The 27,964-nt window shown below is 42.8% G+C and overlaps 1 protein-coding gene across 2 annotated transcripts; it reads right to left on the bottom strand.

Moving 5' to 3' along the window:
• Positions 1-1,274: 1,274 nt before the first annotated feature.
• Positions 1,275-27,668, bottom strand: pld1a (phospholipase D1a). Of its 2 annotated transcripts, none has more exons than XM_069535940.1 (26): positions 27,495-27,668; positions 18,459-18,671; positions 18,101-18,270; positions 17,593-17,735; positions 17,116-17,227; positions 16,443-16,508; positions 15,423-15,481; positions 15,125-15,217; positions 13,972-14,124; positions 13,121-13,270; positions 12,044-12,127; positions 9,570-9,651; positions 9,050-9,160; positions 8,781-8,966; positions 8,258-8,471; positions 7,842-7,970; positions 7,434-7,552; positions 6,941-7,054; positions 5,710-5,820; positions 5,355-5,443; positions 5,143-5,256; positions 4,922-4,971; positions 4,687-4,821; positions 4,056-4,209; positions 3,822-3,939; positions 1,275-3,241 (listed from the first exon to the last, which is right to left on the bottom strand). In XM_069535940.1, the coding sequence occupies exons 2-26, from the start codon at positions 18,637-18,639 to the stop codon at positions 3,017-3,019; spliced, it is 3,162 nt and encodes a 1,053-aa protein (XP_069392041.1). In that variant the 5' UTR covers positions 18,640-18,671; positions 27,495-27,668; the 3' UTR covers positions 1,275-3,016. The 2 variants fall into 2 exon arrangements, with proteins under 2 accessions (XP_069392041.1, XP_069392040.1); XM_069535939.1 differs by having other exon boundaries at positions 8,754-8,966.
• Between the last annotated feature and the right edge of the window lie 296 nt (positions 27,669-27,964).

Genomic DNA, 27,964 nt, shown 5'->3' on the forward strand with positions numbered 1-27,964 from the left:
ACTGCAACTCTCATCAGGATGTCCCAGCAGATTCTTAAGAACCCTTCAGCTAGTGCAGAACGCTGCTGCATGAGTACTGACAGGAACCAGAAGACGGGATCACATTACTCCTGTCCTAGCTACAATCAGGCCCCATCCTACACTAAAGACCTCATAACCCCTTACTGCCCCCAGAGACCACTTCGCTCCCTAAACTCTGGTCTCCTTGTAGTGCCTTGAGTTACTAAGAGTAGAATGGGTGGTAGAACTTTAAGTCACCAAGCTCCTCTCCTGTGGAACCAGCTCCCACTCTCAGTGAGGGAGGCAGACACGGGCTCTACATTTAAGGCTAGACTTAAAACCTTCTTGTTTGATAAAGCTTTTGGCTCAACCCTGAGCCATAGTCATCCATAGTTATGCTGCTATAGGCCTAGACTGCTGGGGGATCACCCATCAGGCACCAGAAACCAGCACCTTCTCCCTTCTTCACTCTCTGCCTTGTTTATTTGTTGTATCTTATTACATGTCTCTAATTTCTTCGGTCTTCTCCTCCTCTCCTTGGTCCATACTGTGCGGCTCACCGGAGCCCGTCCTGGCTCGGTTCCTGATGAGGGATGGACCTAGTGGAGGTCGCCGGTCTGTCGCAGGGCTGACATGGAGGGTCACGCAACCACCAGCACTCTCACCTGAGGACCCCTCACCTTTGGAGCCATGGGTCCTATTACTGCGCATGTTGGACCATGAGGGAGGCAGAAGTGCCCGGGGGGACCAACGCGCCCTTGGAAGACCATGCCAACGTCCACGTGGAGATTCCCGGGCTGGATTCAAGCCCATGAGCTGAGACTGTGACTCCACCCCCCCTTGTATTTCCTTTTCTCCCGTATTTTTTTTTTTCTTTTTCCACTCACCCCAACCAGTCCTGGCGGATGCCATCCACATCGAGCTCGGTTCTTCCGGTGGTTTCTTCCACCTGGGAGTTTTTCCTCCCCCGCTGTTACTCATGCGTTTACTCTTTTGTGTATTTTACAGACATATAAAAACAAAAAGTACAATAACGAAATAACATGGAAAATCATCAAGGGTGTAGGCCGGATTAAAAACAACCTGCTTCCTTGTGTACGCCACATTAATTACTTCAGGTTAAATCCTCTTGAGTATTTTCTGATTCATTCTTTCACAGGTAAAAAAAAAAAAATAGATTAAGAAAACTTTTGTTGCACAACATTTTCTCGAGAACTGTTGTAAAGTGAAATCTTTGTTCGGTTTGTCTTTTTTTCAATTGAAAAAGAAATAAAAACCTTTCAAAGTTCATTTTTATTTGTCATTAGCCACATAATGTCTGGGTTACGCTGTTGTAAATGTGCGGATACAAATTAGAAACATCAACTGTACAAAAAGGGCGTTGAAGATAAACAGAGTGGAAAAGAGATCAGCTAAACAGAAAAGACTTGTCACGTCGTGGTTAGGAAAAAGAAAAAGAGGCTGATATACAAATTCGCAAACATCCATATGACATTAAGATGATAAATCTTTAAAGAATGTTGAATGATTGATATGCCATGAATATTGCACTGACAAAGATGGCGAGGGGTAAACAATGCAGGCAATATTGTCAAAATCAATAAAAGCTAACATAATAGTCTTGTCTTTGTGGAGACTAAGCACAATGTTTCAGAACATTATCGCTTCAGTTAACATTTATCACTTTCCTGGTCCCATTAAAAAGAAATCTATATTTTATCATGGTTCCATGCAAGGCCTTTATTTCTGATGTATTCATCACTTCACAGGAATTTCCAAACCAAGCCTTGACTCGTTTCCGCAGCGACGATCTGTTTGCTGTGTTTGTCGCAGTAAATGAGACAAACGAGTGATTATTGAATTAACTTCACATTCGAGGAGGTTGGTGATCAAAGAAGACGCTCTGACAGATATTAAAAACGAAAACACACAGGCCAGACATTTTGTATTTACAAAACAAACTGGGAAACTTTAAAAGGTTGCATAAGAGAACAACACATGACTGGATATGCCGGAGAAGTGGAAATGTAAAAAAGCTGTCTCATGACAGATATATTATTATTTGTATTTTCACTGTTTACCTTGTTTCAAAGACTGTGTTTCTGCATTTGATAGAAAACCTCAAACTCTTCCTTTACTGTACACACACTGTATTTTTAAGAGGCTAGCACCCTCTGTTGAGCAAAGAAGGAATTGCTGTTTTAAACTTGTGGGCAGATTGTCTCATTCAGCCTCTGATGTCAGACACAAGCGTTTTTACGACAAATAAAGTTGAATAATGTCGAATCAACACCTTGATTCACAGAATACAGCTGTGTCCATAATTATCTTTCACAAAACATCTTACATCTTAAGTTTCCTGTGATTGGTACATGCATTAGTTATCAAGATCGGTAAATCATGCACCACCGTTGAACTAGAAACATTGTCTTGTGTGCGCGTGCGAGCACAGTGAAGAGTGAGCACACATCTCGTATTAGAAATTTGAAGACACATTTGAGATGAAAAAAGTTTTGAAATTCATCTAAAGCAGCACGTAGACGAGCTCAGCGACTCCGCTGTCTGCTCATGTATGGCACATTCAGCACTAATGCACCTAACGAGCATAAATTGAACATTTAAAATTCACTCTTAAACCTAGAGTTGAATATTTATTAGCAGTGTTGTCTAAGATTTGACTCGTCCCTCACCCTGGTCCCTTCAAAATCTTTTTTCTTCACATCTCCACAATTTGAATGCGACCACAATGCATTCCTCAAATGTGAAGTCTTCTTTTTCTTCATAAATTTAAGTGCTTACCCCTTCAAGCTCTTGCCACCGTTTAGTGTTTTTCAGTAGCAACAGATTCTAGAGATTTGTCGGTGCCCGGCAGAGCCGTAAACCTGCCTCTCATCTCTGGATCATACACATCAGAAATGATCTCTTACACAATCCACCTGATGATGACGACGCAGTCCAGAGACGTCACTCAGGATGAAATACGATTCAAAAGTAGGTGGCGGTCTTTTCTTGTCCTTTACGTCCAGATCTCAGTTGGGACCATGGCCTCCTTTGTCCCTACAGAGGGCATGAGGTTGTGCTCGGACAGGAAGTCCAGAGGAAACTGGACCAAGAAGCCGCGGATTTTGCGCAGTTCCTCGTGAGCGCGGGCCGTGTCGGTCTGGGCCAAGCCCGGTTTGGACTGGAACTGCTCCAGCTCGGACATGTTCCTCACCAGGGACGAAGGGAGGCAGCGAAACACCTGCAGCGAAACACACACGTCTGAACTGCAAACACACTGCTGCCTTTGACTAAAGCCCATTACTTGACATATATCATCAACTATTGGGTGAACTTCCAAGATATTGGAATGAAACACCCACGTGCCCATTTGTTACGCAAGATTTAACCTCATCCATCCTTCAGTCAGTATGTTGTTGTTTTTTCTATATTTGTATGATTTTTAGATGCGATAGAATGAAGTCTTGTATTTTATACGTGTGGATGAATTTTAAGTTCAATTAGTTCAAGTTACGTATTTTGAATTGAATTGAACGTGAACTTGTTAAATGCGTCAAGCAGAGGAGATGGGGAGGAAACCGCATTCTGTAAATTTAATTGTCAAAGTAAAATGAGGGTTCAGCAGTTGCATTTATTAAAATCAAATGGGTAAACATACGTCTTCATATATACTCTCTGTCCATTTCATATACCCTTAGTGGAGATTCCCTTTTGATTTGTGAAATAGTGAACCTCTGACTGAGCCTGAGCCTAACTGAGACTTTAGTTCAGCTTTCATCAATCTAAGCTGAACTTTATCTGAGCCATCGCGTCCAACCCACCTTCTCATAAATGGTGTCATTACGGCCGGCTGTGGTCATCCACACCTCCTTGTAGAAGCGATCGCTGATGGGGTCAGACAGGTCAATGCTGGTGTCGCTGTGACCTCCGAGGATGGTCCTGGTTAGAGAGAAGGAGAAAGACGGAGAGACAGAAAGGGGGAGGATACAATGACAATCACCAGGTTTTTAAAATGTAAGAAGTTTGTAAAGCGCTTCTCTTTTTCAAACACACACCTGAAGCATTCCAGGCGTAGCTGGAGTGCGTAGGGTCCAGCTTCATACTCCTGTCCATCCATCACAGACGCCACCTTTTCAGAGTCCTCGACAATCACCGCCACCTCACTGTCACGTTTACCCAGCATGCTCCTGTCGTTGATGTTAGCAGAACCTGAAACAAACACAAAAAATACAGAGTCTCCGCATTTATCCGACTTGCTGTTGGTGTCACGTCTTTATCAAGTCGTGAATAACACCATACTAAATAATTGAAAAGAGAGGCTACCGGAGAACACACACACACACACACACACACACACACACACACACACACACACACACACACACACCCCTTCTATCTTTGGCATATAAACAAAAGCCTTTTGTGGAATTCTACAACAGTGATCTGCACCTTATTAGCCAGCAGGTGGCGTAACCGAGCTACATGCCACTCTCTTTACCACACATATTAAAGTCGTTCTTCAGTCGCACACATGGTGACAGAAAGAGAAAAAGAGCCAGATTTTTGGCTCCGTCACATTTCGCTGGTGTCAAGTGTGCGAGTATAGTTGCCTGAAATAAGCATTGATGAAAACAGCGCAAGAAAAAAACAAAAGGAGGTGATAACGCAGATGAGAGACGGACGAACCGATGATGACTGTGTTGTCGTCTGCGATGAGCATCTTGCTGTGGATGTAGATGAGCTCTGTGACCAGGCGTCCCTCCAGCTCAGCGTGAGTCCGCAGCCCGGCGAAGGAGATGTAGTTCATCCACTGGTCATCCACTGGGAGAGGAGGAAATCAGGGGGATATCATTACACTTCCAAATCCAACCCCATCATCAGGTGTCAAAAAGTGAAGATTATAATTAATTCTTGTACTGACTCTCTTTCTTCAGCTGCGATATGATGGAGAACTCTCCTCTGATCATGGTTCTGAGGAGACAGGAGATTTAAACCAATCACAAAGTTTAGAAATCTCTTAAAAGTGAATCAGGATTTAAAATAAATGAACTGCAGCAGACTTCTAATGATACTTCCAATAATGATACTCTTTTCTCATTTCCCTTTGCTCTTCCTCTCTCTACAAAGCACACGTGGTTTCACCTGTAGTTGAAGTGCATGACAGCCTGGAGGGCGTTCCCTCCTCCTGTGGTGATGTCCCCCTCAAAACCAGGAAGCAGCGGCGTGACCACGTAGACGCGGTACTTCTTACCCTCCCTGAGTTAAGACACACACGTTCAATGCTGTTGCGTGACGCAGCATCATCACAGGTAATCAAACACAGGTTGAAACGGGGGAGGGGGGGGGGTAAGTACTTGTGCGCCCTGATGATCCTCTCAATGATGGCGTCTCCGATCTTGTTGTACACCATTCTGTTGTCGGCGCAGCTGATGAAGAACTGGTTCTGAAAGGAGAGGACAATAATTCTGTCACTAAGTAATGAAGCTGTTTTTATTCCACAATGAAAATAAATACAGACGACGAAGTCGCTCTTAATGGCGTGTCACTGGTGTTATCTGCAGGAAGCAGCCCATCATCAGTGTTTCAGCAGTGCTGCCAAATGACCCAGACGGAAACAACTCTTTCCCACCAAACAGAAAAAATTAAATACACGTCTCAAAAGCACTAGAATGTCGTGTAGTTTCGCATCCTTGCCACAAAGCTGCTTACCTCTATGTAGATGTAGTGTTTGCTCTTGGCGATGACCTGGATGTAGGCGTTGTGGATGGACTCCTCGTGGTACTTTATGCCTGCCGACCAGTCTGCTGCTGAGCGCAACACCTTATGTATACAGACAGAGGATTATTAGAGCAGGAGACAGAATTTTGCATCTCTTTGAAACAGAGTAAGAACTAACTGAGGCGTATCGTGAACAAGACCCCTGAAGTTGCTGCAGACCAACATATCCAGCCTAGCAGGGTTTTCATTCAGGAAAACCTTGTAAGTACTGGCATGCATTTGAATTTATTCTAAATGCAAACAGTGTTTCTTGGATAGTCGTAGCTTCAATGTTTTATGTATTTTCTGGAGCCTGGAGAATTAGCCTCTGTTGGCAATGGCCAATATTCCAATACTCCATCTTCTGTTAGCAGTACACTCTTTACAGTTCAACTAGTTCACAAGAACCAAACATTTCTCCACACAGAACACAAACAGTCACACTTTCTGTAGGTTTTTAAGGTCCAATTTTGGCTCAGTTGTTTTCCCGACTATTTCCTTATGAACGCAGATAAAATAAAAAGCTGTTTACCTGCGAGCAATCAAACGATCAAGAATCGTGTCTCTAATCAATAGATCCTGCAAATTCACATAAAGAATCTGTTTATAGAGATTCTATATTATGTAGAAGGATATAAATCATATATAAAATTAGATACAGTAAAGTTACAGCGCGTGTTTTTTCTTTAAAAAAGCGTTTCTTAAGGTGTAGTTTCAAAGAAACAGATAAGTTGTCCAAATAAGTGACACAGAGGGAGAGAAAAACACTCTCTCATGAACACAATGGACCCATTACTGAAGGCATCTGCATGCGCTTCTTATTTTAGTCAAACATCTCACTCGAGGGTCAGTTCCTCTCAGCTAAGAAACCTTCAAAGTCAATGGCGAGAGCAAATCTTTGGAGTTATGTAAGTTTTTGGCCCGTGGAGAGGCCTTCAACGCTCGCTCCAGCAGTGCCAGCTGACTGGGATGCAGAGGGTAGAGTGGGAAAGTGGGAGTTTATGGGAGCTCGATGTGCTCTCGTCTTTTCTCTGTAATTTTCTACCAGTGGGTTTTTTCTGGGGTTTGGTCCATGGTTGGCTTTTAGGTCCCAGTTTGTCATTTTGTGTAATTTAAAAGGGAAGAAAACACCATATTTTTTTTATCGTGTGGGTGCATGTGTGTACTTGGCATGTCCGCTTACTTGTACTTTGGCATTGGTGCAGTCAGGGACTTGGTATCTGAGCTCGTTGGCACTGGAGTGGGACTTGGGCAGTAGGAATGGATAAGACAGAGAGCGATACTTTGGCTTCATGATCTGTAGGAGGGACAGTTGGAGAATTTCAGCACAGAGAGGGTAAATATAGAGGCGGTTTGAGGAGAAGTGAAAAAGCAGGGAGGGAAGTTGGTGCCATGGAAAACAAGAGAGTGAATACTTGAGTCTTTTTTTCCACTGATCCAGCCAAACATGTGCAATGATGTAGCCAGTTTAGCGTTTCCCTTCAATTTCACATTGGTCTCCTCACTTTTCCTGTAATTACAACCCTGAACTTGCAATGCTGTAAAAAAAAAAAATCAAATAACCTTAACAAGTCGACAGAACTTCAGCTGGTTAAACAAGTTCAGCTTTAAATCCTGCTCTACATCCCTGTGTGTGTTTGCTGAGATGCATAGTGTGTGTGTGGGTGTTCAAGTGCCTTAGTGAAGTTCCAGCGTTGAATGAAGTGTCTGGCCGCATCCCGGGCGGCTCTGCCATGAACCACCGAGGCGATGTCATGCCAAGGCATTCTGGGAGTGGTGTATCTGTCGATGAAGTCTGCGCAGAGGGGAGGAGAGGCAAAAAAAAGAAGATATGGTGGAAATGGGGGAAGACATGAGAAAAGAAGGATAAAAAGATCTGTTTCATATGCTACTCAGGTCTACTCCAGATTTCATCACATTTGTATGTCAGAGAGGAAAACTCATAAGAATAAGACTTAGTACGGGTATGTGAACGGAAAAGAATTTGAACCTGGCAAAAGAAGGAGCTTTTCAGAGTAAGACCTAAATAATGAAGTGTGTGTGTGCACGTGTGTGTGTGTGTGTGTGTCTGTGTGTGATCAGACCATCGAAAGGTTTCTCCAGCTGGATCCAGTCCTTGTAGACAAAGTTGCAGTAGTCTTTTCCGTGCCAGAAGCGAGTGTTGCCTTGTAGTTCTCCGACACCTGTCTTCAGGCTTTGCACTGAACCACTCCCTACACACACACACACACACACACACACACACACACACACACACACACACACAGAATAAAAACATGATGGTAAAAGAGCTGCAGTCACATTATAGTGCTTTTATTCTGAAGATCTTTACAATGTGCCTCTGATTCATCCATTCTCACCCACACCAACACAACAATGTCACAGCGGAGGTAGTAGAGGGTGTTTTTGCCAAATCTGAGGAGCTTCAAGTTTCCTTGCAGCACTCACTCACTCACTCACTCACTCACTCACTCACTCACGCTCTGCTTCTTCCACATACCAGCACTGTCCACGCTGCTGACGCTGTCTGCCTGCTGCAGGGTGTGTTTATGCAGGTGCCTGTACAGACTGAAGCGAGACCGCCGGCTGCGGCCAATCCCCTTCAGCTTGGGCAATTCCACCGGGTCACCGGGCAGCGTCCCTTGTCCATTGCGCTGCGAGATGCCATCGACAGCGGACACACCCTTACTGGAAGAAGTGTTGGTGGATCCAGCCTGTGGCCATGGAGAAAACAGAGGTATAGGTTACATAGTGCAGGTTAATATGGTTAATAAAGACAGGTTAAAGTCACAATTCAACATCTATTCCCTTGGGACTAAACCAAACTTGCTGTATTTTGCATCCCGCAAACGTTTGGACGGCAAATCTTTTGTTTGATTAAGGCTAAATGAGTAAAGATCAGTGGTGTGGGATGAAACTGATTTCTCCATTTCCATATCTGAATCTTTTGTGTGGAGGTAAATTTATTGATCCACAGAGTGAACAGGCAGTTTTACCTTGTTGTGTGTATTCGTGTGTCTAACCTGCTCCAGGGCCACAGAACGCGTCACACTGCCGACGTCCGTCAGACGGTGCTCTCTGTCGTCCCAGCGACCGTACGCCAGGTCAATCCCGCCCACGAAAGCCACCGATTGGTCAATGACAATGATCTTCTCGTGATGCGCCCACAGGTAGACGGAGGAGGAGACGTGGTCGGGATGACGCATCACCTGGACACAGCACACATGCATTTACACATCAAGACAAAATAAACTCATTGACTCATTACAAAAGAAACTTCTTCCATTCTCACCTTGATGTTGGGGTGCAGGTGCAGGAGCGTCCTCTTGCTGTAGCCTGAGTTGATGCCCAGGGCGACCTCCACCTCCTTGTACAACATCACGAAGATGCGCACTCCCTGTTGCTGTTGGCAAGATATTCATATATTATAATTTATGAACACTCATATATTAGCATTAGTGAAAGTAATAAGATATTTTACTAGAGTAAAAGAAGCAATAGAAACGATATATATGAAACTAAGAGAAAAACTAGCATCAAAATAAGGGACTATGGCATAATTACCACTATCAGTCATATATTTCAATAACACATTATATTTTAAGATGCACTGAGAGCAGAATTTGAAAATTGCAGTTGGTTTTGGTATAATTTGAATCTAGTCTAATGTCAACTACCTTCTATACTTTGGGGTTGGGCAGTAAATCCTTATGAATCTATCATGGGACTGAAAGTGTTCTGTGTGAATTTTAATTTGCAAAGCAACAAGTAGTTGTCACAAGCCCACAGCGTAGGCTGGTTAAATCACTCACTGCTTTGCGTTTGAGGATACAGTCCAGTCTCCACCTGTTGCCCTCCACCACAGGTCTCTTCAAGAAGATCTCTGGACTCAGCCTGAGCAAGAGTGAGCGACGGACACAAGGAAAGACGGAGGTGAACGGACTGAGAGAAATGACTCATTACTTCAAACAAAACAAAAACCATTTTATGGCAAACGTCGAGTTTTCTACACTTTCCATATGACTGACGTGACATAATGATATAGTCTCATGAGTCGCTCACATTGGCATCCCGAGCTTACATGTCTGCAGTGCCACTGGCTCACATTACACAGGCCGTCATTGGTTAAGACCTTAAGCTCAGCGATTACTGCTTAGGAACAGAGGGATTTCAGCCACGTCAAACATTTGAAATTACAATGGCCACAATGTAATTGTGCCAGTGGAGCCAAGTACAGGGGTTTATTTCTAATTAGAAAAGTTAAATACAAGACACATAAAATCTGTTTTAGATCAAATACAGGCAAGGGAATGTCAATTCACTATGTGAGTTGATATTACATTAGATTTACATGTTGTGTGTTGAAACAATATTTCTCAGGGTACCCTCATGGTATAATAAACTATTATAAACATGTGTAAACACCATTTAACAAGATTTTACATGAGAACATTTGGATTTTTTTTTCATTGTTTTGAAATTTGTGCTTCCTTATTTCCACACTTCAGCTCATCTTACGGGCTGAATAAGAATTTCTCAGATGGCGAACATGACTCCTTGCGAGTAATATGAAAAACAACGGGCAGTCCAGTAGAGACAGAGCGAGACAAAGGAGATGTTGTGCGAGCGTAAACAGATATGGAGGCTGTGTCTTTCTGTCACTGCGTTTCTATTCTCAGTGTGTGGATGAGGCTGTAATTAGAGCCCGGACCATCGCAGAGCCGTGCAGAGAGCCAGGACTTGTGGGTAATACATAATGTAATGTGTAACAGCATGTGCTACACTAACTGGGTGTCAGTGTCAATTTATCAGCTTGTTCTTTGGAGCAAAGTCTGATGATGTTACCAAACTACTGAAATAAACCAATACAACTGTGTTAATTCATGTTTATCTGTTGCATGATACTATTCTTAAAGCATTATCTGTATATATTGTTTTTAAAGTATAATAAACATGTGCAAATTACATAAAAACATGTCTGATGACAGACTTTTGTTGAGCAGATGGGTCATTTGACGTAAACCTCACCCTGCCCTGCGAGGAATCGTTTTCTTGGGGACTTTTTTCTATTTTTATTTCAAGTATTGACAGCAGAGCGATTTGGAAATAGGAGGAAATAGAAAGTGGTTGCGAAATTGAATTAAAGGTTCCAGGCCATAACTGAACTGTGAACGATGTGATTACATGGTAACTGGTGAATTGACTGCGTTTATAAAGTGCTCTTCTAGTCCACTCAAGGCACTTTACAGTCACACTCACTCATTCCAACCTGCACACAGCGCTACTATAAATAGTGTCATCATACATCTCATTCTCACACCGCGGAGACAGACATCAGCTGGAAGCACCTTATATCACTGGGCAGTGATACACGGCTTCTTTATCAAACAGATGATTCACGTTCCTATGTTTGTACTGTGCAGCGTTCCTGAGGAGTTGTTGACATCTCTTGCTTTATGAAGCGTTTTTTTTATTGGGTTCCTGTTTTGTCTGTTTGTCTCATACTTGCACACAGAGGTGACGTTGGAAGCGATCTAGCCAGTAGTTTTATATGATTCCAACTACAAGTGCAGCTAGATCACATAGATCACATCATGCCAGATCCATGATTTATTTTTTAAGAAATCAAGGAATTGGATAAACGCCACATCTCATAATGTTAAAGAAAGGGGGTAAATCAAATCTTGGATCTGTCCCCTGATCCGGATTTGCACCAAAATGTTATGGATTCCTCTCTGACCTGTATCACATCCTCCCACCAAGTTGTGTGGTGCTCCGTCAAGCAGTTTATTCCTAATCCTACAAACTAACAGACAGACTGACAAGATGAAAACATAACCTCTGTGGTGGAAGTCAAAGTAAAACTGTCTTTGTGTGTGTTTTATGAGAAAGGTTATATATTCTAATAAAAACATAACCTTTATTTTCTTTAAGAAGCAGACTTCATATGGCAACTCAGGTTTTCTGGTATCGCAAAGCTGGCTCATTTTTAAGCAAGGTAGGTCCCCATGGTAACCTATGCTGCACAGATAACCTACGTTCAGAGAATCAAATCAAAACATCAACGTCCCAAAGAGTCAGTCAGGAAGTTACAGTAAAGGGAGATTCAAGAGAGTTTGAACTTCATGTCACATTCTTTCCTCTTTGAAAGAAGTTGGGGCCTCACTGAGCCGCTTTCTCTTTTTCCCTCTTGTCTGTGTTCTCACGCCTCAGTGCTGATGCTCCACACGAAACCCTCGACATCATGCATGTGCACACAAAACACAGAACACACACTGGAACTCACCACCAGTCAGTGATAAAGATTTCCTCTTTAGCCTCTTCCAAAGCGTCAGCCACGTCCTCCATGTACGTCTTTCCATTCACGTACCTGCAATAAAATGTAACAATGACCCAGAGTGTGTGTTGACACATGCACAAATGTAAACACACATAGAGGGTTGGTTTCTATATTCATTCAAGAGCGTGGTCCTTCAGTTTCAGAGCAGGACAAAAACCCTCGCTCGCACTCTAACAGCCCCAGCTTGTGCTTGGATTTGCTGTTTGTGCTCAGACTGAAATATTTTGATGTTTAATAGCTTGACAGATTTCCTGTGCTCCTGCTTCAGTTTTTCTCCTCGCACTCACGCTCTTGGACTCTTTTTTTGCAATAATTCCCCAACCGACAGAATGCCAGGTGTAGTTGTGGGTGTGTTACCTTTACTTCTTTGAGAGGGACTCTCTGAGTGTAAGCACAGTTTGAGCATATGTACAAGCAGGTACTATTTGAGTGTGAGCGCAGGGTTTTGGAGTGAAAGAAAATCTTAACGTGTTTTTAATAAAAAACGGAAAGTTAAAAAACGCACAGCGTATCTCTTTCTAGATTACACAGCAAACTACTTCTGCTGTTTCAGAGCTCACTGTTCATAGATTCAGTCAAAAAATACCACAAGACTCGTTTGTACTCAGTTTGATGACATTCCCAACCTTGTAACACTCTCACAGGCTTCAAGCTACGGCCCACAACAGTGTCATCGTGACATAACTGTTGTTTAGACACAAATGGCTTTTTCCATGAGTACTAAGACGGCGTAATGACATTATCACACCGATGATTCAATATCGCAGAATCTGCCAGCTGAGGGGGAGAGAACGCAAAAAAACCTGAAACCTGGCAAAACAGGCAACAGAGAATTGACTGCTCAGAGCTCTATGATACATTTCCATAGTTACCAGTGAACGACTAACAGGGGAAGGCAGATAAAAATAAGACGTGTTGAAAATCTTTCTTTTTGAACTTTTCTCCAGTGTGCTGCTTTCTTGTAGGATTGCATCTGTTTTTCTGATCACGAACCAGCTCCACTAGTCGTGAGGCTGTAGTTACCATTTGGCTGGGATGTTTTCCTCTTCCTGGGCAAATGACCCGAAGCGGTGATCCCGCAGGAAAGCCTTGCCGTGACTCCTCACGAAGCTCTCGATGCTCTGACCCCACCAGCGGGCGTGTCTGTAGCTGATGCACTTGAACACGAGCGTCCTGCAGGGAGGGTGTGCACAGATACATACGCAGTGAAATAAACATACACACACCTGTGCACACACACACACACACAAACTGATACAGGTGAAAACAATAACTTTTTTCTGATTTGATGATGATTTGATGCATTTTTCTTTTTCAAAAGTGTGTTTTTATGTATAGTCAGGAGAAGATGTGGTGATCAGGAGGAAGGAGTATCTCCCTGCACCCGGTTCTAGGGTTGTATTAAAACGGAAGATAAATGATCATGAGTTTAAACTATGAATAAGTGATCCTCTAGTGATGATGTTTTTTCTCGGTTGTTTTTTTCTTCTGGACTTTCATTCATTTATTTATGAGCTGTGCCGAGAGATCCAGTATCCTGAAAACAATAATACATGTACGCCACATACCGACCTCTTCAAAAACTAATTCAAAGTTCATTTAAATAAATAAATAATCCTCTGATTAAGAGTGTTAAAAAGGAAATGAGTTAACCCCTTAACAGCAGATCATCTGGTTTTGGTACCAGTGATTAAAATTTAAAGAGCAGGCGTTTCAAAAAACCAACAGGGACAAGTTGAGGCACCTGCTTCACTGGAAGTCCAGAATCAACAAACCTAAAGTTAAGTCAGTTAATTTTCTCCATCCCTCATATTAATGAAATGATCTTCGACTACAGGTAAACCACACAAATAGGTTCATGGCTGACATATAACCTGGAGAGACTATCAATCCGGACTCCATGTTTGGTCTCTGTGTCTTTGGAGTCCATCTTGATGCTGAACTCTTTATCCACCAGCATGACGAAGGAGATTGCCCCTGAGTCTGGCTTCATGTACAGCAAACATGAGTCCTTCACCACCAGCCAGCTGCACAACACACACAGACACACACAGACACACACAGTTGTCATTGTTATCATGATGACTGCTTGTCATCAGGATTTATGATTCGTTTATCTGCAGCATTCTCCGGATCTCCGACTGTTTCTTACCTTTCTTGTTTAAAGGAACAGTGTAGGAAGAAAACTATCATGGGGATGTAGGTGGATGGGCCGAGCATTTCAAACATGTGGGATCTTTTTTTTTGTGTATTTTCTTTAGAAAATAACAAATGAAGAGAGAGATGAGAGTGTGCACATACAGCTGGGTTGAAGGTGCTTGGTTTATGGATGAGAGTTTTAAGTGAGCAAACAACAAATGGATAAAAAGTCATATGACGGCCAAAAACACTATTGTCTTATACTTAGAATATTTATAATATGTTTGAAAGTGCAATGAACGGCGGCTGTGTTTTCACACCTACACCCTGACAGTTTCCTGCCAGAAATTTGAGCCTGGAATGATTCTTTTCTTTTGTGCACAACATCCATCACACCTACATTTTTGACAAGTGTGCCAGTTAAAATAACACATTTCTTTGTATTGAAAGAATTGAGATTTAAACCCACAATATTTTCATTGTCGTCTACTTGCATGATTACAAAATCAAAACGAGTGGCTGCAGCAAAAAAAATCATGATTCAATTAAATTCAAAATCCTTTGTTCATCCCTCAAGTGGCAATTCGATCATAGTGAGTATGTGTGTATGTGGTGAAACAAACAGGTGCTAAATAAATAGGAGGTTGAATATAAGGCCCTGTGCACACTTGGTTTTAACCTCCGTCCTGAGAGACGTGATCACAAGTGGCCAGCGCTGAGTACATGTGTTCACGCCTGGCATTAAAATACGTCCTGAATGTGATCAGATCTCACTTACCTGCTCTGTAAGCAAATGCAAATAAATACCTACGGTATGTCATCTGTGTAAGTACAACGTGTAAGGACAAGGACAAAGATAGAGGAAGTGAAAGACAGGTAGCCACACACCGTTTGGACCAACGGTAGCAGGCTTGGCTGTGACCACAGCAGTTCATGCCAGGGATACGATGTCCGCCTGAACGCTTATAGATCATCCCTTCTCTGGAGGAGATAGAAAATAAAATGGTCAAATATCTGAATTAACACATTTCAAGAAAAGTATCTCAGGAGGCTGATTTTCATCCTAATTCTCTAGATTTCAGCTCAAGTGCTTCGCTCTATTGTGATTTAGTGTTTGTCGTCCTGACTGAAGACTGATGGAGCGGTTGTTAGAACTGAGGGGACTGAAGGAGGAGAGAATGCTCACAGTCCTTTGGGTCCCAGGTCGTGAATGAAAGACAGCTGGCTGATGTCAATGAACTCCATCTGAGAAAAGACAGGAAGAGACAAAAAGAGGCTTCATACACTGACTCTCATATGTCGAGGTATACACACAACATCCACCTGGAGGCGACGTGACTCATCTGAAATGATCTCAGCGTGGATATTAAGTTTTAATGATGCACAATATTGATATCTCAGCACATGATGGGAACAATGAGGCAGTTATATTGTAACAGTAATGATTGTTTCTATTTTCAGGTTCATTCAACCACAAGGGTAAAGTAAGTTAGAGTAAATAACGATAACATTTAGGACACTAAAGCTTAGGATGTGTTTTAATATAACATGGATCTGATAATCTAGTCACCTGGCTTTGTTCAGGGGCGCTGCTACAGGGTAAGCAAAGCAGGAAGAGCTGAGCCACCAACGATGGCTGTATCAACTCTGAATACCATGAGCATGTGTGTATGCACAGTCTGCACTTTGTTTTTAAGTTTTTAAATTGATAAAGAAGATTTTTGTTCATTGGAATGATGTGGTTTGGTATCAGGGGCTGGTGTAAAGTACCGTCCGGCAAGTGTTGTGTCACATTTCAATTAAAATGAAGCGACTAAAAATAAGACAATTCGTCATATGTTTCTCACTGATCTGTTTTTATCCAGGATGTTCAAATTGGGCTGGAGGGTTGTTTCCACATGGTTATAATATACTTAATTTCTTTGAGTGTGTTAACATAAAGCAGACACCGTGCTATGGGTAAACACATGAGTAGTTGGGTCAACACTCAAGGTTCCACCACATTGTGCAGAGTGAAATGGAGAAAACCATAAATCATGATGAATATGATTTACTGTAAAAGTCCCTTTCTGGTATTTATAGTAGACAAAATGACACAATTGGCTCATAACTAGAGAAACCTAAAACATAAATAAAATGAGTATAACCTTGATGATGAGGTTATGTTCATGTATGACAGCTTGCAGTGCTTAGTATGATTACTCACAGTATGGTGATATTTGCGGTACATGGCCATCCTCAGCAGCTTGTTCAAATAGTCTTCTAACTGTCTCTGTAGGAACACACACACTCTGTTTTGGCCACTGTGAGTATTTTTATGAAAACATCCATGCATATAAACACTGACACCTTACACACACACACACACACACACACACACACACACACACACACACACACACACACAAACACACACACACAGACACAAACACGCACACGCACACACACACACACACTCAGTCAGCTTTTACATGGATTTGTATACAAGGAGTTCATTACAATGGCAACAAGCGACTGCTTGGAGAGCTCCTTGCATTAAATGGATAGTTCACAGAAAAATAACAACGCTGGTTCGAGTGGAATTTCAGTGTCAGTGCTTCCGGACACTTGGATGACACCACACGAGCAGTATGGAGGCATTTTATGTTTTTTTTCTGTTGTTTTAATTTTGTTTGAAGACGTGGTCACCAATTACTTCAATTGTTTTGTATTCAGGTGCAACGCTGTTTACTCCTGAAACTCCAAAAGTGTTTTGTGGACTCAAACACTTCACCCACCCCTCCATCGGCTTAGTGGTGAGTAGATAATGAGTGCATTTTCATTTTGCGGTGAACTATCCCTTTGAGATATCACAAGAAGCTGCAGACGCTGTGACGTACCCTCCTGCTGGACACCTGCTCGTCTCGCACCAGGTCGTCTCCCCCGCCCCTCGGCAGGGAGGGCATCTCCCTCACCTCGCTCTTCCTCACCGTCCTTCTCCTCACTGTGTGGCTGAGGCGGGAAATAAGCCAAGTTCAGCTTCTTAAGTAGTATTTGTCTTTCTGTCTAAATTATGTAACTGGAACACTTTGCTTTTAAAATGCTAATCATTATTCAGTTTGTCTATGTACCTGTGTGTGTGTGTGTATGTTTGTGTGTGTGTGTGCGTGCGTGCATGTGTGAAAAGTCTTTCACGAAGTCACTCACCTCCCATTTGTTCAATTCCAGAATAAAAATTTTTTTTAGCTCAAACTTAGCACAACTCTTCAGCAAAAGAATGTAAGTCAGTGCAACAAGCCGTGCGCATTTGTTGGCGTTTGCACGTGTGCATGTTCATGTGGGAAGGTCACGCTGTGCATGTGTGTGTGGGCGCCAACCTGCGCGATGGCAGCGGTATCCTCATGAAGGTCTTGTACGTCCTCAGCTCTCTGTGCAGCTCCATGAAGTGTTTCTCCTTCCTCTTCACCACCCAGGTGAACTCGCCGTGCTTCAGCTCAATCTTAAACACGGCTGGCAGAGACTACACACAGACACACAACACGCAGGGGTGACGGCAAGCAGCGAGTTAGTGTGTGTACGTAATGTGGACATGTGTGGAGAATAGTGATGTTCAAACACAAAATTCATTCATTCAGAGCATTTGACACATAATTAATATGAACATTCCATATTTTCCATCATAAAAACAACTCAGGAGAAGCTTTTTAGCATTTAAAGAAAGGGTAGTAATATTTCTTTAAACTTTGCCAACACATTTATCTGCACTGTGACCAGTAAGAAAGAAAATATCAAAACAGTGTTCTTCTGATTGTATAGGCGTGTGTGTGTGTGTGTGTGTGTGTGTGTGTGTGTGTGTGTGTGTGTGTGTGTGTGTGTGTGCAGTACCTTGTTGACGCTCCTCTGGTGCGACAGATTGAAGCGGTCCTGAGCGGTGGTGAATCTCTCCACCTCCAGGATCCGGGCAGTGATGGGCACAGTGGGCAGGTAAACCTTAGCGCTGGCCTCCTTAAAGCCCACAGTGGCATACACGGCTGAAAACGGGATACGACAGTCCCCTGGGAGGAGAGGAAGGAGGAGAGGTGGCTGGTTAGTGTGGTTTCTCTTGTTTGAGCATGTAGGAGTAGCTCTGGATGCTGAGGATGAGAGGAGGCTGCAACAGAGAAGTTGGCCTATGTTGAAGATTTCTTTGCTTTTGTAGTTTGCAGCGTTAGCGTAAAACAAACACGCACACACACACACATACCTAAGTTTCCATCATAGTCGGTCTCCTCTCCTTCTCCCATATCCAGCTCTCTGGTGTCCAAGCTTTCCACAAGGTCAGCCATCTTGATACCGTCGTGTGCGTCTGCGGCCGCCGCGGTGTCACAAACTTCCAATTTTACAAGGTTGAGGCTGCTGGTCGTTGGCTGAGCTTTGCCCAGCATGCTTAGCAGTCAGCCCCTGGAGCAGGGCGCACCTAGAGGAGAGAGAGGGGTTTCTTTTGAAATCAAAAACTCATCATGACATTGTGAGGAGTCTAAACTTTTAACCTTCCAGTGATCCTACACTGAATACTGATCCTATCATGACCGGTTACACAAGACCTGGATCAGAGTCACAGAGAACCACAGGTATTCAGACTCTGACTATGATACAAAGACATGAAGACACAGTGGTTGACAAGGTTTCCAAAACTGCACTCAAAGTCAACTGATCACATTAACGTCACTTGTCCCCATCTCAGCTGACATTCAGTGAAGACAACACAGACCTGCCAGTCTTATCACAGGTGTGACAGATAGATGCAAACGATTCACACCTACATTTGTTGTCTGAAGCAATGAACCTATCCTGCATGTCGATCAGTGAGAAAGAATGAAAGAATATTTGGTCTTTTTAAAGAAGTTAGAATATTGTTTGTTCTGGGATTTATTTGATAAAGATCAAGGTCAGACCGTCAGAGGGTCAGAGACCTAAACCCTGGTGTGTGAGTCAATGATTTTCTGAGATGTTGCACTCGTGCTTGAGGTGCTGACTTTGAGATTTGAAAAGATGAACATGAGCAGCACATGAAACTCTGGCGTGGCCACTTTCTCAATGATGACTGAGTCACATTCTTCTATTCCATTACATGTTGTGCTTCCTTCTCATGCCCAGTTACCCTATCTACCCTTCCAACCCACGTGTGCAGGTAAATTACACTGGAATGTAATTTCATAATAAATCACAAGTGAGTCATTATTGTGACATAAACAGTCTGACTAGACAGTCCTGTTCATCATAACTAATGCATCCAAAGCAGATATATAATCATGAGTTTAGAGGAAAAAAGATGTTGATTACGACACCTTAAAGAATGACTCCTTAGTTTCTGAGCACAGTGGGAGTGCAAGTTGGTGATGAAGCAATGTTGGCGATTTGCTGTGTAAGTCGCCACCCTGCTGAGTTAGACACATGCAAGCAGCCATTATACCCCTATATGAGTTAATACGTTCACCTACACCTGTGTCATCACGCTGCACTAACATAGCACCAGTTCACACTAAATACAGTAGACTGCTTTAGTTTCACTTTTACCTCACCAACTGACAACATGTGTATTTGTATTAATAAATAACAATCTCAAAAACCTGTATGACAGGAATTTAATCCAACTTTAGCTTCGCCCTGAGTGTAAAATCCTGCATCACTAAGACCGGGCACAGACAAGGTGTGGAACAGTAACACACAGTAATCTGCAGGTCATGTCTTCAACCTTTCTAGTCACAGGGTTTAACAAAGGGGAAAAACATCTTCATACAATACAACCAAGTACTGAGCTTAGTCGTCCAAGTCGACCCATGCTCACAAACCTCCTCTGTAGGAAAAAGAGACTCAGGAGGAGACAGGAAAGACGAGACAGGGAAGCTGCAGCAGCAGATAAGACTCTGACAGGAGATTTTAGGAAAAGGACGTTTGAGTGTTTTTGTAATGTTTCATACGTCTGTTATTGCCGTACATCACCATGGATCCATTTTCTGCACTCTGTCATCTTGACTTTTACTTTTCCTCTATGCTGTACTGATGGAGGGGTGGGGGAAGTGTTTGAGTTCAGGGTAAACAGTGTTGCAGCCAAATCCAATTTTTTTTATTGTTTCCAATTAACATTAGTTTGGGGCTACAGCTCCACAGGCCCCCCCCGCTTCATTCTAGACTACCTCCACAGTGCCCCCCACACAACCTATCCATATATTAGAAATTATCTTGTACATAGAATGAAAAGTATTATGATGAGGCTGGTAATAATGTTCTGATGTATAACATGTTACAAGTGGAACAGTGTGTTGTCTTGTTACTTTAAGGTTAACGGGGGGGGGGAGCACCAAAGGACAAGGTTTTGGTGATTCATCAGATTTCCAGACTGTTTTCTCTGAGGCAGTTTGGAGCCGGAGCAACGTGTGAACACAAATCAATTGTTTCTGTACTGTCAGTGAAGGCAACACAAATCAAACACTCCAAGACTCACACAGGTTAGAATAAAATAGAATAGTGTCAGTGCAGTCGCACAAAACAGACAATAGTTAAAAAGAGAATAAGAAATGAACAAATTTACAGATAAATCCTAACTTGTGAAAACAGTGAGATAGCGTATTGTTGTAACTTTGAGATATCTCTCCTCCATCTTTTAGATAAATTAGTTTTAGAACAAACAGTAAACTCACTGCATATAACCTGTTTTAAAAGACACAACTGAAAAGCAGCGACGTCCCTCTTCCCCTGCAAAGTGCTAAATTCTTCTGTTTGGAGCTAAAAATGTCTGTGACAAGTAAATAACACATGAGCCCATATACAGCAACAGCTCAACACCAAACATTCCCACTCAGCTGAACAAGATCCAACACGTTTGCACAGTCAGAGGAGTCACAAGCAGTCACCATGTTGCATGAAGTGACTGCATGTCTGTCCGTTCCCACTTCTGTCCCTGTGAAGTCTCCTCGTTCATTCATTTTCTCATTTGGGCTGATTTTACTCATGCTCAGGTTCAAACAATCATTATTAGATTTTATGAAAGGGATAGCTGAGTATGAATCATGGCCGTTGCAATTTTTTAAAGCTTTTTTAACAAGCCCATAACACTTATCACCGTCAGCACTGTGATAAAATACCGTTATGTGCAGTTCACATTTCAGGAAATTCGTGAACACTTAAAAAAATCAGTATCCTGTGTCCACTCGCTCTCACTTTCACTTTGCTCCGTCACATTTTGTGTGGAGGGATAACAGTGTCAGAACAAAACTTTTAAACAGCTAGAAATGGTGGCATGTCTAAATGTGTCTACGTTATACAGAGTTTTTCCCTATTTGCCTTTGACGAACAACTGCAGGAAAACTTCAATGTTGAATCGTTGAGGCTTCTATCACACAGTTGTGCAGCGAATGTTTACATCAAATACATGAAACATAGACGTGAAAGCATCCAAACATAAAAATGAAACTCAAAATGTTTGTATCATTTGAAAAAAGGAACATGACTTATGTTGTTTGGAGACACGAGATGCATTAAATCTTTAAATTCAGCAAAGTACAATGGCTGAACGCAGAGTGTGTGCAAACTCAAGGAGAAGAATTTATGACGGAGCAGTTATCTCCCTGCTCTAAAAATACCCATGACCCTCCACAGGCCTGACCTGCAGAGGTTAACTGCAGAGGAAGCTGGATTTCTGCATGTGCTTTAAATGTCTGCATGTGTAGACTCTGTCCACACAGCACGATGGGACTGTGCAGAAAAAAGACAAGTATACTTGATGACACGTGGTGTTTGGGGGAGTTATCTCTGTACTCCACTCAACATAGAATACTTCCTGCTTCCTGTCCTGTTGTCATGGCAATGGTTATAACAGCCAGCGAGATGCGTACAAAAAAATATCAAGAGAAGCCGCTAAGGGAGCGTCCGCCTCTTCCTTTATGTGCTTCTCTTAAAATGATGATTTAGTTAGAATCAATAAGCTGTGAAATCCCGAGGAAGATATGAAAGAAGAAGTTGAGTGGGAGAAGAACTGTAGAGGTTTGGTGGAGTTTGGCAGGCGGAGAAAAAAACAAGATGGCATAATAAACGCAAAGTGGAAACTCGCCAACCTTTTCTGTATGTGACACATGGGAACTGTAGTCTCTTGCTACTGTTCCTGTTAAAAAAACACTTTCCATGCAGGGACCAACCATCATTATCCCATCTATGACTGGAATGTGACATTGACCTCAAATTTGATTTTGGGATCAGAATGTGTCCCAATGGAGGAAAGAGAAGTGTGTTCATTCAAGACTGTTTATTCTGTTTTTTATGTTTCTGTTTCTTTATGTTTCAGAACATCTGTAAAAACATACGTCTGTTTCCAACTTTTTAAAAACTAGCGTTACTTTTTTTAAAAATATGCTTATTGCACTATTGCCCTTGGGAGAGTTGACACCAGTTTATGGTCGCATGTTACATATTAAACCAGAGACAGGAAGCAAATATATTAGATTAGCATAAAGACTGGGATCTGCTCATCTTGCCTCATCCAACTTTACTAAAATCAACCCTCTAAGCAACTTTAAAGATCCCTTATTAACATCTAATATCTTGTTATATACTAAAATGTAAAACAATGTGTGTGGTGGCTCCATATTTAACGGACAGACGTGTCTTTGGTATTAATCTTCTAGATTAAAAAAAAAAAAACTTCACTTGGATTTTTGATTGAAAAAAACTTGATTTACCTCTAAACATTTCCAGGAAAGGGTAACGCTTGTCTCACACGTATATGCATCGACCAAAACGCTGCTCATGCGCTTTGAATGGGGATGATCAGCGTTTCAGTTGAGCGAGTGTGTGTGCGTAATGGGTGGGACCTCACTACCTCCCCTAATCGCGGCTGCACAGATTCCAAATGCAAGATGGTGGCGTTCATGTCTTGGATATTTTTGGCTTCGTATCTGGACAGTGAGACTCAGTGGAGACGTATCGTCCATTTGTATACGCAGCCTATGGTTAATTCAGAAAATAATTTGAATATGAATCAATAGTGGAAATAATAATAGATATATTTATTTGTATAATGGTATGGATATATATGAAAGTCTGAAATAAATATAGTTTTCTGAAAATATTGTGCTTACTAAAGTTTCAACTTTATTTTGAAAACTAAGGACACACCTCCTGCACGTTTACGCGGCCTCTGAGTTTCGTGCACCAGGCGCTACGGAAGCCGCGAGCTCCCGGTTCCTCGGTTGTTCAGTCTACGACTTTCCGGTTCCTCTTCGCCTGGTTCCTCTCCCGGGCCGAGCAGACAGAGAAGCCCAGGCCCAGAGCCCACTCAGGGGGGTGGGAGAAGCTGGACCAAAGTGACGGTAGATAGTTGTTTTCACTCCGGTTCAGGTCTGTGAAACCTCGGTGTCAAATCTGGAGTTCTGAGAAGCAGCGGAAGTTCTCCAATGTACTTTAGACTTATTATTGATTTATTAACAAGTCACCAATTATAAATGATGAAACTTTAATATGAGAACAATTATTGATGTTTAAAGTTTAATAATTACTCCAGGTTCCACAGTATTGATCGTGGGTTAGCACCCATCAATACTGTGGAATTTATTCAACAACACGCAGTGGATTCATTCAACTGTCACACCCACTCATGTCCCGCTGAGACGGCAGCAACAAGGAAGATGTAGGACAAGGTGTGCTGGCTGCGATGGACTTATTGTCCCTAATTTGGCCTCACCCAGTCTCCTGAGATTAAATCTAAAACACAACAATTTCCCTCTGTGGTTTTGAAATAAGAGAGGATGCACTAGTTGGTCTGTTTTCGCAGATCCTCTGGTTTGTCTTTGTTTGTGCTGCACTGGAAGGACCCTTAAGAGACACATGGGAGGGAAGAAAGGGTCACTGCGACCATGTGTTGTCTCTGCTGTGTAGCTGCTGTCGTCCAAAATTAAGTTTAGCTCGGAAGTTGAGTGTCTTGCAGCCGCAAGCCAAACTTATCTGACTGGTGGGAGAAGGCACTTCCGCTGGGTCACCTGTGAAATGATCATGTACGGGCTTGCGTTTGCCGAAACTCTTTCCTTTTATAATAAATTGTATTCCTTGTACCACAGAAATATCTCACACAAAGGTAGGAAGTGAATTGTGAGGACTCAGATCGAGTCCGGGAGAGAAGTGAGTTATTTCTCTCTGTAAGGTGGGATCCCTCTATGCTGTGGCTGCTGCTGCGTTGAGTCCACATATGAACCTTTAATCAAATCCAGACCGTCTGCAGGGAAACAGTGGGGTTGTCCTCACGCAGAGCTGCATGGAGAACGTTTATATTCCCAAAGAAAAATATGTCAGCCAAAAGAAAGAAGTTAGGAAGGAAGTTAAAGAAAAGGCGAACTAAAACATGTGCAACAACATGTTTACAACTCATGTCTGAGTGGTGCCAAATGATTAAAGAGAACACTGGAGGCGGACTGACCATCTATGTCAACATCAACAGAGTCACTGAGTAAACCATCGAGTGTCAGGAAGAACACAACTAGTGAGATGCTTGTCTATTTATGGATGTGTAAGGCTGGACATTTACAAAGTGAAGGACTTTTAGCGTTTTACAGACCTCGTGGATTCAGGTTCTCTGCGTAACAGAGGAAACTGGTGTTCAGACGCCCGCACACGTCCGTCCAGCAACGTGAAGACAACGTAAACACGGCTCTAGCATTCGCAGAGCATGCGGTGCCAAGCTCTCCGTGGCGCAGATGGTACGAAGCGAGGAGGGAGAGAGGGTGGAGGGTGGAGAAGCAATGAGAGAGGTCTGTGACACCTCTCTTTCTCTGCCCACACTAAAGCTGCCTATTATCTAATCCTTCACACCATGGATGGGGGGGATTGTCAGAGAGAGGCAGAGAAAGCAAGACACACAGTAGACGCCAGAAAAAGAGAGAGAGCAGCAATCGTCATCATCCAGTGGCATTCTGCTGGCGGTGACACAAGGCATCATTGTACTGACGGAGAGAGAGCTTTCTCCCTCTCTCTCTCTTTTTCTCTATTTCATCCAAGCCTGACTCGGCCCTACCCAGGCAGCCACGTTTGAGCCTGGAAATTACCGAACTATGACTCGTGTCCATGCCCGCTAAAACGACTCTGACTCACCAAAATTACAGGAGCAGGGCAGAGAGCATCACCCAAACAGTCACAGTCCAAATGACCACCTCGAGTACTGTGAGGCCACTGTGGTAGTTTCTGGTTTTATTTACCCGGTGTGAAGATATTTGTCCCTGAGATGTCTTCTTCATTCCGCCACTCCAATGCAATGAGTGGTATTTCGATTGTGATGGCAACAGCAATAAAAACAAACATCTGCTACATGTCTTACTGTTATCCAGACAGACTGCAGGGAGGTTTAGTTCTGTGGATTATCTATAACGCACAGAACAGATGAGCTGTTGATTATTTAAATGTAATAATTTCAGAACCTCGACAAATCAAATCAATCGATCATTAAACTTTTGTATAGCCCGTATTCACAAATCCCAATTTGTCTCAAAGGGCTCAACAAGGTGCGACATCCTCTGTTCTTAACCCTCAACAAGAGGAAGGGAAAACGACCCAAAAAACATATTAACAATAACAGGAAAATAAACTTCAGAGAAACCTCAGAGAGAACCACGTGAGAAGATAGGTTAGAAGCAAATAAAGTCATGGCTCTCCGGACTGGAGGAACACTGGGTTCAGTAGAACCCACAGTGTGTTTGCTCAGGGTGGGAACTGTTGCGTTTCTCTATAATTTCATAGTCTAATGATTTGGCGCAATAGAAAAATAATTTAACTGAATTGAAGAGAAACCTGTTTTTTTCCCCTCTATTAATGTGCAGTAGTAGCTCTGGAATTGCAGGAGGGCCCTCTTATATATTTTAAGACTATCAAGCTTTCTGCGTGGTTACAAGTGAAAAGGGGTCAAATATGATCCATGAATTCAGCTTCTAAAAAAGCATGATGCACATTACCTAGGGCTCGGTGGGGTGTTCGTACGTCTCTGCCGTGCGCTCTGTGGTTAGGGTTAAAGAACATCTGTAACTGGGGAAGCTACAGAAAATATCCTGTTACACCATAATTATGATTTTCTAAGGCAGAGTCGTGGATTGATTGAAGCACATTGGTCCTGACACATAAACCTGACTCCTCCTCACATCTGCTGTCTGCCACAATTATTCAAACGTCTCCACCAGTTCACTGAACGCAGTGTTTTTGCCATTCTGGATTCATTACAGCCATAACAACCAGAGCACTATCTTCAAACATAGCTAATGGATCGTTATTAAAAAGGCAATTATTATTTCATCTACTAATGTTTATTTATGACTGTGGTAGACTGTACGGTACAGTGACAGTTTGCTACTATGCAATCCAAAACATAATGTTTAAATTACCCACCAATCCCAACAGGGTCGAGAGCCGAACACTGCCGTCTGCAGTAAATGAGCAGCGCTAAAAATGCTTCAAATACTTCCCACCCTCCCTGAGAACGAGAACCAATAAAGTTAAAAAATCCTTTTACATAACTTTATTTCTTGAACTTGAGTTGACTCTTTTCAACTCTGCCTCAGATTAATGATTGACATCCATCACACGCAGGATGGCACCACCTGGAACGGGTCGATGAGGTTTAAACACACACAGACACACACACAGACACACACAAACACACACAGACACACACACACTTGGAGCCTGAGGCCGGAATAACAGCAATAGCTCAACAGAGAAGAATTGAGGTCGCTGACATGTGCAAGATGAAGACTACCGCATGCCAGAGGTCAGGATGGTGTGTATCAGTTGCAAAGAAAACAGAAGAATAAGAAGAGGGGGAGAGGGGGAGAAGGAAAAAAAGGAAGGAGGGGAGGCAAAATATCTCCCATGCATTCCAGCTGTAACTTTCACAACAGGGTGTGAGGGTGGGGGGGGGGCTACACACACACACCTGTGCAGTGACAAACAGCACTTGCTGCAGTATTTTCATTCTGGAAACCCACACAGGTGAAATGTTGCTGCCATGATCAGACACAAAGATAAACACCTGATCATGTTAGATACATATTCACTCTGTGCAGCAACACAACAGACACACACACACACACACACACACACAGATCCATGTCAGAACAGTAGCATGGGAATAAGGAAAACATGATCTACAAGTGAGGAGGGTCTCACACACACACAGAGGCACATGTCACACCCCCCCAGCACTCACACTCACACATACACATACTATGGACGCAAATAGAACACACAAACATAAGAAGACTTCACCAACCTGCTCTGTCTGTGGACGCACAGGCCACATGTTGTCTTATCTATCAATCCACTCGGCTTCAGTGTGTGGACAGCAGCACTAACACACACACACGGACACACACTCTCACGCACACACACAGTCTGTGGAGCTGCAGACACACAACAACTCTGAGCTGCTTCTTCTCCAACTCTGGAAACTGTGGCTGAGAAAACCAACTCTCCGAGAGGGAGGTGTCTGCACAACTCTGGGCCAATCACATGCAGGAGGCCCCTCCCACAGGCGTCTCTCATTGGAGGACAAAAAAGAAGCGGATGTGGAAGAGGGAGGAGACACTGGCGCTGGCCCCTCCCATTATCTCATCGTTACTTTACTCTTATTGTCCAAAATATGTGTGTGTGTGTGTGTGTGTGTGTGTGTCCATCCTTATGTGCACACGTAACAAAACAATAACGTTAATAATATAAGTGGTAAATAATAAGATGAATAAT

This window comes from Paralichthys olivaceus, chromosome 12 (assembly GCF_024713975.1).
Source record: "Paralichthys olivaceus isolate ysfri-2021 chromosome 12, ASM2471397v2, whole genome shotgun sequence".
Lineage (NCBI taxonomy): Eukaryota > Metazoa > Chordata > Actinopteri > Pleuronectiformes > Paralichthyidae > Paralichthys > Paralichthys olivaceus.